The sequence below is a fragment of the Sabethes cyaneus genome, chromosome 1 (genome assembly GCF_943734655.1).
Source record: "Sabethes cyaneus chromosome 1, idSabCyanKW18_F2, whole genome shotgun sequence".
NCBI lineage: Eukaryota > Metazoa > Arthropoda > Insecta > Diptera > Culicidae > Sabethes > Sabethes cyaneus.
Window position 1 is genome coordinate 86,518,107 of NC_071353.1, and position 12,645 is coordinate 86,530,751.

General features: G+C 38.0%; 1 protein-coding gene across 1 annotated transcript in view; it reads left to right on the forward strand.

The window, feature by feature from the left end:
- LOC128745986 (uncharacterized) overlaps positions 1-6,944 on the forward strand; it is a 135,466-nt gene extending 128,522 nt beyond the window's left edge. Inside the window, exon 2 of the mRNA XM_053843042.1 lies at positions 4,739-6,944. Coding sequence (XP_053699017.1) covers positions 4,739-6,352 — 1,614 coding nt within the window. The 3' untranslated portion in view covers positions 6,353-6,944. The remainder of the gene's footprint in view (positions 1-4,738) is intronic.
- The last annotated feature ends 5,701 nt before the right edge of the window (positions 6,945-12,645 follow it).

The window sequence follows — 12,645 nt, forward strand, 5'->3', positions numbered from 1 at the left end:
TGATGTGTTTAAAACGGGACACGGCAATGATAGAATCCACACCGACGTCATCAGTTCAGTATATCGGTCGAAAACAGCAGTTCTCAAATCGTCCATCAAAACCTTCAGTAAATTCTGGCAGCGAAAACATACCAGCTACGCCTTGTTGGTATTGCGGCGCAATGCACTACGTCAAGGATTGCAGTTACAAAAGTCACGAATGCGAAGAGTGCGGTATCATCGGGCACCGTGAAGGTTATTGTTCTAGTGTAAAACAAAATCGGAAAGCAACACACCGTAAACGCCAGCAGCCAGAGAGGTACGAGACAAAAGCAGTAAATCTATCATTGAATGCAGCAAACAATAGGCGCCGATACGTACAGTCGCAGCTCAACGGTGTGGAAGTGCAGCTTCAGTTGGACACTGGGTCAGACGTCAGTATTGTTTCAAAACAAACGTGGGAGAGAATAGGCAGACCACCAACATCACCTGCTAGGAAAAAAGTAACGACAGCAACAGGAGATTCCCTGCCGTTCCTGTTCAAATTTGAGTGTGATATCTGCAATAATAATATTCATCAGCAAGGACAGTTTTATGTTGTGAAGAAAGCAGTTCATCTTCTTGGCAATGATTTGCTCGATGCGTTCTCGTTATGGACAGAACCGATCAGTGAATATTGCAACAACATTGTTAGTCAAACACAGCGCACTCAACAGTTCTACTCCAGGAAAAAGATCACCAGCAGACATCATATCCAGAACCGGGTTGGAAAAGCTTCGTCCACCGTTAATAATCGAAAAAGTGACACTGGAGTAAATCGTCAGTACAGCAGAGGTGATTATGTGTACACTAAAATTTTTATCAAAAATCAATGGCACTGGACATCAGGCAAAATTTTGGAACGTGTTGGTCATGTAATGTATAATGTCTTGGTGAACGATCGCAAGCTGGTACAGTCTCACATAAATCAAATTCGAGATTATAACACACACAGTAAACCAGTATCAAAGAAACGTAAGCAGCTACCGCTCAGTATCCTGCTAGATGTTTGGAATACCAGCATTCCCGCTAGTGTCAATTCACCAACACAGTCTACACAGTAAGCTAGCAATCATCAAAAGCACATGCTAAAGCACCGGTTGTCCCAGCGTAATCAACATGACCTTTGTCGTCAAGTTCGTCATCCGACTTCATGTCTGCATCCGAAAGTGAATCAGCTGTCCAGGTTCCTCGCCGCTATTCCCGTGCACGAAGGGCTTCGCAACGGTTCAACCCTTACCAGCTGAATTAGAGGGGAGATGTTGGAGACGTGGACATCCCTACATCGTTACTGTCGGAGACGTCGACATTCGTAACATCGTTACGGCCAAGCTCTCTGGTCACAGTGACAGCTGTCATCAGTTGATGCTCGCCAGTGCTGACAACAGGACGTTCCTATTCCGTTTTACCGCGAAAATGAGACTCGCACAATTGTACCTCGTTATATTTCAATAAAGTTAAGTTTTAATTTGTTTAATGTACGGGTCGTGTTCTACATTCATCATTTCGGTCACCTCCGAACTCGAACCGTAACAGTGGCGAACGCGAACCGTAACAATAAGATTAGGCGCCTTCTACCGTTAACTTATGTTGTAAATCACTATATTTTCCATATTTTCCGAAAACAGATTGGAATGTCCATTTTCCTTTAATGGGCCCTTTGGGGTTTACAATAGGATAACGACCGGGTCCATTATAGGAATTCATGTGTGTTAGTTATAGAGAGGGTCCACTAACGGTGAGATTTCTTGCGTTGGTCACCTTATAATGGACCCTCTCTTGTTGAAAATGTCAAAATAACGGCTTTAATGAACGAATGTAGAAATAAGAAGTACAAACTAATAAACGCTGAAATTGTACCCGAGGGTCCACTACTGGGAGAGGGTCCACTATTAGTAGATATACCCTATATGATGTGGGACACATAGAAACTATATGTTGTTACTATACATTGCGGCGCTTATAATAAATCCTCCTGCTGTAGCGGTGGTAACGTGCTCAGGAGATAACCGCGATACAACCGCAAAATTAAAATTTAGGTTTTCTGGTTTGTGGTTCAACAAAATATCAGTTTGGTAGTGTGATTGTGGTGGAAAATAATTGATTTGGTAAATTTTCAAATACTAAATTACTATAATAAATCAAGCGGTTATCTTTTGATGGTTTGGTTCTGCTGTCAAGATAACCGCAATGTGAGGATTTTTCTTGCAATCTGCAATACAGTGGACCCACGTTCGTTTGAACGATTCCTCAGGCAAACTAACGGGGTTACTTCTTAATTTGAACAACTGGTAACCCGAAATATGCTGAAACCTGTGTGAACTGGGCGCCCTGCTCTTTGTTATTGTTTTGGTGGTTTGTTTTAGTTGGCAGTTGCAAGTGCGAATATTGCATTTTCCCATCGAATTTCTATCTTAATCGTTAGGAAAACGAAATGTAAAACCGATTAAACACGCTAGGTCAGTACAAACAAATCGTGTTTATGTGCATTGTCTGCATAAACAATTGATGTCATGTTGAGAATGACATTTGAACCATTTTTAATGTGCACGCTGTTCAAACCAGCGGGGTTCAAATTAAAAAGTGTTCAGATTAAAAATGGTCAAACGAACGGGGGTCCACGGTATATAGTTCGGCGGATAGAAAACCAGGCGAATTAGCATCCCTGATTTTTGAAATTAAATTTGAAATAATGGAGAAATGTGCAGGTTTTTACGAAAAATAATCGCTAGCAGATGTTGAAAATGACTAGTTCTATGAAAATAAAGTGTGTTTATTAACGTTACTCCCACGATTCGAATTTTGAAAAATATATACAGTAACTATAATAGAAACTATACGAAAAGTTTTCTCAGTGTAGACATGTGCACAAATGAAGATAGAATTACCAAAAGGGCGAATGTCGCAAGCGTCGCAACTCACCAATTATTTCAGTTCCTGTGAATTCTGGTTTCACTAATGATGCTCAAGCTTAAAGTACTCCACTAACAATTTACAACTTGTTAAGCATAGCTACCTATTACCCCCCCCCCCCCCTTCCTTTCCACCCTTCCCCTTCATTACCGAAAAAAAATCCTTCTTCATTACTTTCCCTTACCGTCCCTTCATCAATTGTAGAATCATCGTTTCAAAAAAATATTAATATATGCCTGACCGCATTTCAAGGTCATGACTAAAGTCACGAGTTTGGTCAATTGTCATAGGAACGGAGCCTTTCTCCGAAGAACCGCGCTGAGAAACGCGGACTAACACGCTTTCGGACGAACAGCGTCACACGCAGTACCTTGCAAGTCTTAAGGGCCTGCATAGTGTCGTCGTCCTGAAAGTAAAAACACATTAGATTAAAACTTCTCGGTCGGTGGTTTCTACAGTAGGTGGAGGAAGAGGCACAATTTGTGTCTAGAAATAGACCAACCCATGTCGCTATGGTTAATAAGGGGGGTTGTGCAGACTTCTTTTGTCCAGCGCCTCTGTGGTTCAAATGTACGCGGGTACCAGTGAGCGACACGCCCTGGCAGGTGTTGTGGGTTCAAATCCGGTTATAATCTCTGATTACAGCGTGGTTCGACCCATGCACCTTCCAGCATTGGACAAAAGATAGGAGTCACAACGACAACTTGTTAAGCATAGCTACCTACACCCCCCCCCTTCCTTTCCACCCTTCCCCTTCATTCCCGAAAAAAAATCCTTCATTACTTTCCTTTACCGTCCCTTCATCAATTGTAGAATCATCGTTTCAAAAAAAATATTAATATATGCCTGACCGCATTTCAAGGTCATGACTAAAGTCACGAGTTTGGTCAATAACTATTGTTTTTATATAAAAGATTAGACTGAGAAAATAAAATACCGCCAAGAAAATGATAGGGTCCCAAATTTATGCATGCACTAATGTCAGGAAGGTTGACATCACTGGTTCCACGCGAAAATTATTAGCGTGATTTTTTTCTGCGTATCAAACACACGTTTGCAATTTAGCCAATACACTACTATTTTTTCGTCATTAAGCCGTATGAAATAAACAATTTGCTTTGCTTTTCCCATGTAAATCTGGAGAAGTTTGCTCTAAATCTTTTATTTATACGGCCTATTGCGTCTCCTCGGTACACCTCTTTGTTTGACAAGCATATTGCTAATTGCAAGAAAAATTGTCCAATCAATAAGTGCAAAATCGCTCTTAAAAGTGCTATTTTACCTTAAATCGTTTCGGTCTCTTCGGCGCACTTATTGCTTCGAATGTAACAAATAAGTGCGCCGAAGATCCCGAATCGATTTAAAGTAAAATAGCACTTTTATGAGAGATATCGCACTTTGGATGGTACAATTTTCCTTGCAATCAGCAATATCTTCAATGTATTAGCTACTAACGGGATGTTTATTATCTAAATATAAATTTGCATAGCACTCGTATAATTCCTGCAATTCAAAATATTTCTCTAACCAAACCAATAATCTGCGACCCCATGCTCCATAGAAGTTTCTCTTGTCTTGAGTTCCTCTATCTGTGGTATACACAATCGTGGGTCATTTTAGCTTTAGCTGCTAATTTCCGTTTGACAGTGCTTACTTATGAATAACATTTTTGTCAATCAATTAGCATAACATTCAAGTATTAATTGGCAGTTAAAATAACCCATAATTGTATGTGACCCATGATTGTGGACTGACTATATAACGTCTAAACAAATAAACTCTTTTTAATTTTCAATTTTTTTTTCAGAAAAAATATTTTCAGTTATTTAAAGCAAGTCGCAATGGTATAGAGCGCTTGGAAATAAGTGACAGCGAAAATGACAAGAATATAAGAATTGTAACATTGGAAAATTGTGTCAAAATCACGGTTGAGCATTCTCCAAATAACACTATAAATGTTGTTACAAAAACAGGACAAGTTCAATTGCATTCCAATAACGACATGTTAATAAAACAGTGGAAAATAGCATTGCAATCAGTTGCGTTCAGAGAAAAGTCATCAAATAACGGTATTGTATCCGCTAATACTATTATTGAAGAGGACAATGACCTATATTGTTCGTCATATAGTGAAGGTATTTTTACGGTAACATTGATACCAACTAGTGCTTCCATTAAATGTGGCTTGGAACCTAAATTGTACACTCTCATGCTATCCAGCTCAGACGTTTTACTAAAAAGCTACGATGACGAATCATTCATAGTAGCGCGTTGGCCTTATCGATTTATCCGAAAATATGGTTACCGAGATGGAAAGTTTACATTCGAAGCGGGACGAATGTGCGATACTGGTGAAGGAACATTTAAACTAGACAATGTCAATCCACAGGAAATTTTCCGATGCATGGCCACTATTATGAAATCAATGAAAAATAAAATAAACACTGGTACACCTAATAAATCACATCAATTGAACGTTGCATTGCGTATGGAGGCTGGTTCAAGGAGTCCTTTGCCTCCCTCGACCTCAGATACTGCTATTGTTACGGAATGTCATAACTCTTTTCGAAATTTGCTGACGTCTTCGGAAATAACAAACACATCGAGCATGCCGAACCACATTGTTCCATGCAAACCGCTGCGAAAAGACTTGTCGTCAAATTTGAATAGTAAAACTAGTTTTAAGGTATTGTCTGAAGAATACTGCCACAGTGATAATTCCAAAGTATCGTCGATACTCACACATAATTTTAATAATTTTGAAAACTCGAAAGAGTACGCAGATGAGTCCATTTATTCTAATGCTGTGCCAATAAACTCCAAAAGTGATCGAGAATATGAATGTGTCGAAGACATTACTGAGGCTTGGAAAAAACTTGGTATAGACAATATAAACCATTCGGAAAATTTGCCAGATAATGAACTATGTTCCTCGCAAGAACTCAGTTCTCAACATTGTCTTGAAAAATCTGCAGTTTGTAAAAAAATGAACAAAAATATTGATGAAACATATGAGAAGCTGAACTTTTTTCGCACAAGTTACAAGTCCTGTGGATATAAAACAGTTGTCTCTATAAATCCACAACTTTCGTTAGATCGAGTTAAGGTAAATGTATCAGATGATTATGAAATTGTTGGAGAACCAACCGCATCATCAAACAATCAGGATTCTGGTAGCAGTGAATTGGAATGCTTCGATGATAACGCCAATCAATTGTTGCAATCTGAACCAGATATTTCAGCTTCCAGGAGAGCAGATGACAGTTATTTAGGATACGGTGCGATACGCAGACCCAATGAAGCTCGACAAAGCATCACTGACATCCCAGCTGTATTATTTACAAGTCTAACAAGTAATGAAGAGAGTCATGATACTACACAAATGACCTACTCAACGGTGTGCAAATCGAAACGACTTTGAATTTCACTTTAAATAAACAACGCCTACTGTAACGTTATTTATTTGTGCCAAAAATTAAATCACGAATATGTCAGACTTCAGTTGAGTGGCATACGATACTTAGAATGAATATCTGATCTGTGCATTTTTTATCTATTGGCCTTGCCAGCGTTGAAAAAGATTTCGTAGGCTGCTCGCACTTACAGGAAATCTCGTGCCGAACTGTCAACGCGTGAGTGTTGACAAAAGCAAAAATACTTCCCTTTCTTTTTTTCTCACGCAAAACCCTGAACAATATCAGCAACGCTGGCAAGGCCAATAATGTAATACATACATATTACAATTTTAAAGGTCTGCAGATATCCTTTGACTCTTCTGTTAATAATAATTCTAATAATGCTATGCAATGTAATAATGCTGTATTAAACTGAGTTAAATTAGTGATGTAGCCTTTGAAAATATCTTGTCTTTGATGTTATTTTAGTTTAGAACTTCATGTATTTGTTTTCTCTTCAGTTGTCTATTAATTGCATTTATCACGGATTGGATACCCAGGTGAGAGAGTGATGTATTACAAGGATCATCTATCGCGCCATGTTGCTGTTTGTATATACACAAAAAAACTTATGTAACATTGAAATCTGTGATTTACTTTATTATACCGAATTCCATTGCCTGTAAAATTGTACACTTATAAAATTTCAAACCTAACAATTATAGGACCTGAACACATACTTTTCATGTTACTTAAAACATTATATTTATTTGCCCTAATATAAATATCAAAAGAAATTTCTTATTTATTATGAGGTAGCCCATAAAAGGACTAAGAAATTATATTTATGTGTGAACTGCTATAAAAATTATGTTTCATATCCATACTTTTAATGGGGCCATAAATGTTATTCATGGCGATACAAATCTAGATAGAATAAACAAAAGGGCGAATGTCGCAAGCGTAAACAAACCGAGTGAGGGATGATTTTCCTATGCTGGTCCTGCTAAAAATTATAGTTACTATATATATAGCTCGGCGGATAGAAAATCGGGAGCCAAATAAACGTCAAAAGCGGAGCCAAAAGCTTTTCAAAATCCAAAATGCAGGAGTAATGTTAGAAAAAAACACTTTATTTTCATAGAACTAGTCATTTTCAACACCCGCCAGTGATGATTTTTCGTAAAAACCTGCACATTTCACCATAATTTCAAATTTAATTTCATAAATCAGGGATGCCAATTCGCCTGGTTTTCTATCCGCCGAACTATATATATAGTAACTATACTAAAAATAACTCACCCATTTTGTTTACATTTGCGACATTCGCCCTTTTGTTAATTCTAGCTAGAAATGATATTTATGTGCCTCACACATACCGTAATGGTCGCCATGTACCGCTCATTTAAAAACGATTCTGGCTGTGAACCATTTTGCGAAATTTTTAACTTTTTAGTTAAAATTTGACAGTTCGATAGTTATTTCACCTTCTGTCGAAAGTAACCCTGCTCTGAAGCGTGATTATTATTGACAGTTTGATGGTTATAGACCATTTTATACTACGGGGTGAAGTGGCTATCAAATTCATACGTTTTCGATGTCCCACGCATAGGTACACGGAGAAAAATGTATGGCAAAAACAACCATATTTTAGGTTGCTTCAACCAGCTTTTCACATTGAAATTTGCGTAAATATTGCGGTTTATTTACATAAATTTTCATCCTGTTGCGGCGGTAACCCGCATCGTCAATCACCGCAACGAGAACAAGGAAAGGTGGCCAAATATTTTTTGGTTTATATGTGCAATTGTTACTGATGCTTTAGCAACTAAAACTATATAAAAAAATGTCTTTTAGCATCTTACATTCAAAAATATGTATTATATAAATTCATTGAATATCATAAGTATAAAAATATGTGTAAATATAGTAACAAAATTTAAGAAGTATGGAATGGGGTTGCAAATATCTAAACAATAGAAATTAATCTATTTGTATGGCAGCTCTGGACAAAAGCACATCCTTCAATATTTGGCGAGGTCAGCATTGGGCGATAATGTATCGATATAACTGGTACCGATATTCGTGGACGAAATCTCGATAGTTTTTTTTCGAAATAGTTAATTGCGGCATGCATATAACAGCTTTGTAAATGTTAACACGTTATAAAACAAGTCAAACGGAGCGTTATAAAACAAATGTAAAATGCAGATCGTCACGTGATGCGAGCATTTTTGCTGATTATGCTCTCAGCTGAGTATACGTATCGATATGTGAAAAATATCGATATTCAATTAACGAAAATTCGTCAGCTTCGCTCAATACAGAATTATTTTGACAGCTTGCTATGAACTTTCCGAGAATGAAAAGATTTCTTGCAAAGCACAATATATACTTGATTACTTTGACAAACCGCGATGCTTGAAATTAACTAAAATATTAGGTTGTTTTTGCTTTAGGAATTAACTTCAATTCAACAAATATTTGCTTGAAATAACCAGAATCTTGGTTGTTTGGTTTTGACAGTTGATATCTTTTAGGTAATATCAACCAAACTTTATAGTTTGATCTAAACAGATTTTAGTTTAAAACAAACTGATTAAATCTGTCAAGACAAACATTGAAACGTTTGAAACAAACTAATATTATTTTTTGAAATAAACCTGAAATGAACGTTAAATGTAACCAAAAATGTTGTTTGCAACAACCAAGAAATTTATTGAAACAATTTTTGCGGTTTTAAACATACATACGCATTGCCGTTGCAGTTCAAAACCGAGTCTACCATTCGGTTTTATTGTTGTTCTGTACGTCGCAAGTTGTGTGCTATATCACTGTGCGATTACAGCTTACCGCTTTCGACTTAATTGCGACACACAGAACAAGAATAAAATCGATTATCGCAGGTCGATTACTACGGTGTTCAACTGCATCAGCAATATCTTATAACTGTATTTTCGGAATACGAGACAATTTCATGAAAATAACCCAAGGAACAATTTTTGTTTATTAAACGTTTAACTGACGGCTTTTATTCAGCACATGCTGCATAGTTACTTTTAAAGTATGTCTAAATACCTCTGTTCAATGCTTATACAGTTGGTTTTGGAGAATTTAAACAGCACAGTGCTGGATATGGGCTTGGATGATGCGTTTGTATGACTGTTATGCAACGTATAGTAAAACGTTTATTCAGTACGTATAGATATGTTTATTAAACTACTACTGATGACGTTGGAGCTACGTTTATTCCACAGCAGTTCAACATTTAGACAAACATACAAAAAATATGTAGGAAAAATTTATTTTTTATTTTGTGGGTTTCGTTTTTTCATGGCTATTTCGGGATTCGTATTATTATCATTATTATTATTATTTATAAATGAGAGACTTAGTAGGAAATCATTGATTAACTTCAAAATTCATCAAGCGCTCCATTATACTTTTTTCACTCACCCGGATTCGAACCTTCATCCTGTCGATCGGCAGCCGTCGACGAACACATCTGAGATAATCTGACAGATGATAGGCGCCGAGTTTTTAGCCGATGTATATTTACAAGTTTAAGTTTGTCATGTGTGGGAACAAACCTCGATTAAGATACATTTAAGCGCTGAAGAGTAGTTTTTTAAATCATGTTAGGCATTCGCTGTACAAAATTGCTCTAGAGACATTTGTCCAGCACATGTTGAAACTTTAATAAACTATTTCTATCACAACGCAGATCTTTTTTCTCTTAAATATTGTGATGATTGTTTAGCAAAAAAACGACGACAGCGAGCGGTGTCACTGAGTGAAATTCACTGGAAACTGGAAATCCGGAAAATTCGGCTACCTGCGGACATTGTTTGCGGTTGTTGATTAGTGATTATAGTTAGCAGCAGGAGTGGTTCGTGCTAGTGCCGCAGAGAAGAAGTACTTTTGTCACCCCGTCATTACTTTACGCAGATAGTCCTGAGTGTTTTAACCCGTTCGCTGTCTATGCAATTCGTCATCGGTTAAATTTAGGTTCTTGTGGACCGCAGCGGGAGCTGGCCACGGGATTACGACGCTACCAGCAGTGGTGACATTGCCACTATGCTAGCCGACCAGCAAAGATTTACGTCGGCCAAAAGTGATTGTGCAAAGAAGCGACAAGTCGCAGAACCAGCTGGTCGAAAAGCTGATCACGGAATTTAGCCAGGTAGTACAAATATATAATTAATTAAGATAGATAGATAGATTCTGATAGTTAACCCTTTCCAGCCAGATAAGTTTAATTCATCTGACTCTGGTGACGGCAGCAACCTTAACGCTTCTCCTGCAACACCAGCAGCAGCTAGAGCAGAGCCTCCAGTTCGGATTTGAAAATTTGCGAAATCGAATCCGATGTGTTAGACGTACACCAGAGATCATGAAAGAGCTTACCGGTATCACCCACCAACAGGGAGATGTGCTTGATACCATACTGCTTATTCCTAATCCTGCTAAACGACCAAGATGAATTGCGATTTGTTTTTTCTATTAGTGGACTATAGATCTAAACTTGCCGCTCAGAAAATAGAAGTTAAAGACGAACCAGGTATTTTCGGTATATACAGTAGAATCAATATATATAATATATTGATTATACTGTATATACCTGGTTCGTAGGAATTAGAGATTTGCTCGATTCAATCAAAGACCAAGCCGAACAAAGTAATTTCTTTCTGCAACCAGGCGCATTACCTGGTCATACGGATATTAATTCTAAAAATCTTCAGAATCGCAAACTACAGAAATCAAAATAAGCTGGATCCACTCCGATGCACGGTACGAGAGCTAAAGGATCGTTACGTTGGAAAAATTTTGCGATATTGTTCTGGAAACGTCAAGCTTTTGCTTGGGAATACAATGTTCGATCTGGTATTCAACAATATCAACGCAACGGAACGGAAACGGGGCGGGAACATTATAAACCTAACAACTATTAAAGCCAAATAGAATGCCTCTAGATTGTAAATATCTATTCAGAAAATAAATTGTGAACATGAATTTTTTGAAAAACAAGTTTTATGTATTAAGCAAAAGCATAGAGAATTTTTTTTGATTCAGGAACTACTGTTGTTCTGAGCTCTCAATACCTTGATAAATATTCACTACTAAATCCAATGTAAAGTTATTGCTTTTTGGCTGTACCAATGCATTTTCGATTGCATGGACAATTTTTTCTCGAGTTATTCAACACGTTCTTCCGGAGACTGGATGTATCATTCTGGAACACGGAACAGCTTGCTTTTCGCAGTGTCTAGCGCCCGGGGTTTTCGGCGATGTTTTGTTGCTGTGATGTGTAAAGACTTTGGAAGTTAGATATAAATAAGCAAAATCCGTTTTAATGAAGATGACATGATGCGCGACGTGAATGCGATAATTGAAGCCGAAAATCGTAAGCGAAAACTGAACAAAAACCCGCTGGCTTTAGAAGAGCAGGGACACCTTCGTCGTGATTAAATGAACATGGATCAAGAAGAAAATCATGATCCAATGTCCGAGCTGAATCCGAATGATATGAAGGTGTTGGTCATGTAGAGCGGTGAGATGGATATTGTTCTGGAGCCGGAGAAAGCACTTATTTTAACACCACTATGACCGAGCTTCGCCGAATCGGCTTGACGTGTGGCACCAAATTATAATGCACCATGACGGAAAGTATTTGAAGCTGGAAATTCAGGATGCTTTCTTCACTATTATCACTACCTACTGACGATCTCTATCCGATTGCCTATCGGCGGAACTTCAATATTGATTATTTCTTAGTGCGTTTGTGCAGTAAAGCACTGGTTAAACTGTTTGATAAAATCCTAAAGCTGCCCATGCCAGGTACATCGGATCCGTTGAAACTGACGGTCAAGTTGAACGTTATCAAATTCATGTAGAGACGAATACACCCGAATGGGAAGTTTTTCGCGTTGAACGTTGGGTCAATGCAGTGGTTTATAGTTTTTCGAATCTGTTAAATTTGGACCATTTCCGCAATCATGCTCATTTGAAGCTGGTGTGCAGTACCATCAACCGTCTGGAGGACATTCGCGCAAAGGTGAACGCGATTAAACTGACTAACTGATTGTACACATTTCGCCTCTGGTTGCCCTCAAAGATTTGCCGTTTCAAACGTTGGATTTGCGTTATAATCGAATCAAACATCCGGCATCGCTGCGGCCAATGCAAGGGTGTGGAATTAATGAGTTGTACATCGAAGGTAACGGAATTGTTGACGTTCCGGGAAATATGGACGTCTTGATGCAGTATTTTCCGAATATAATTAACACAGGACAGCTTGCTTTTCGCAGTACCTAGCCAC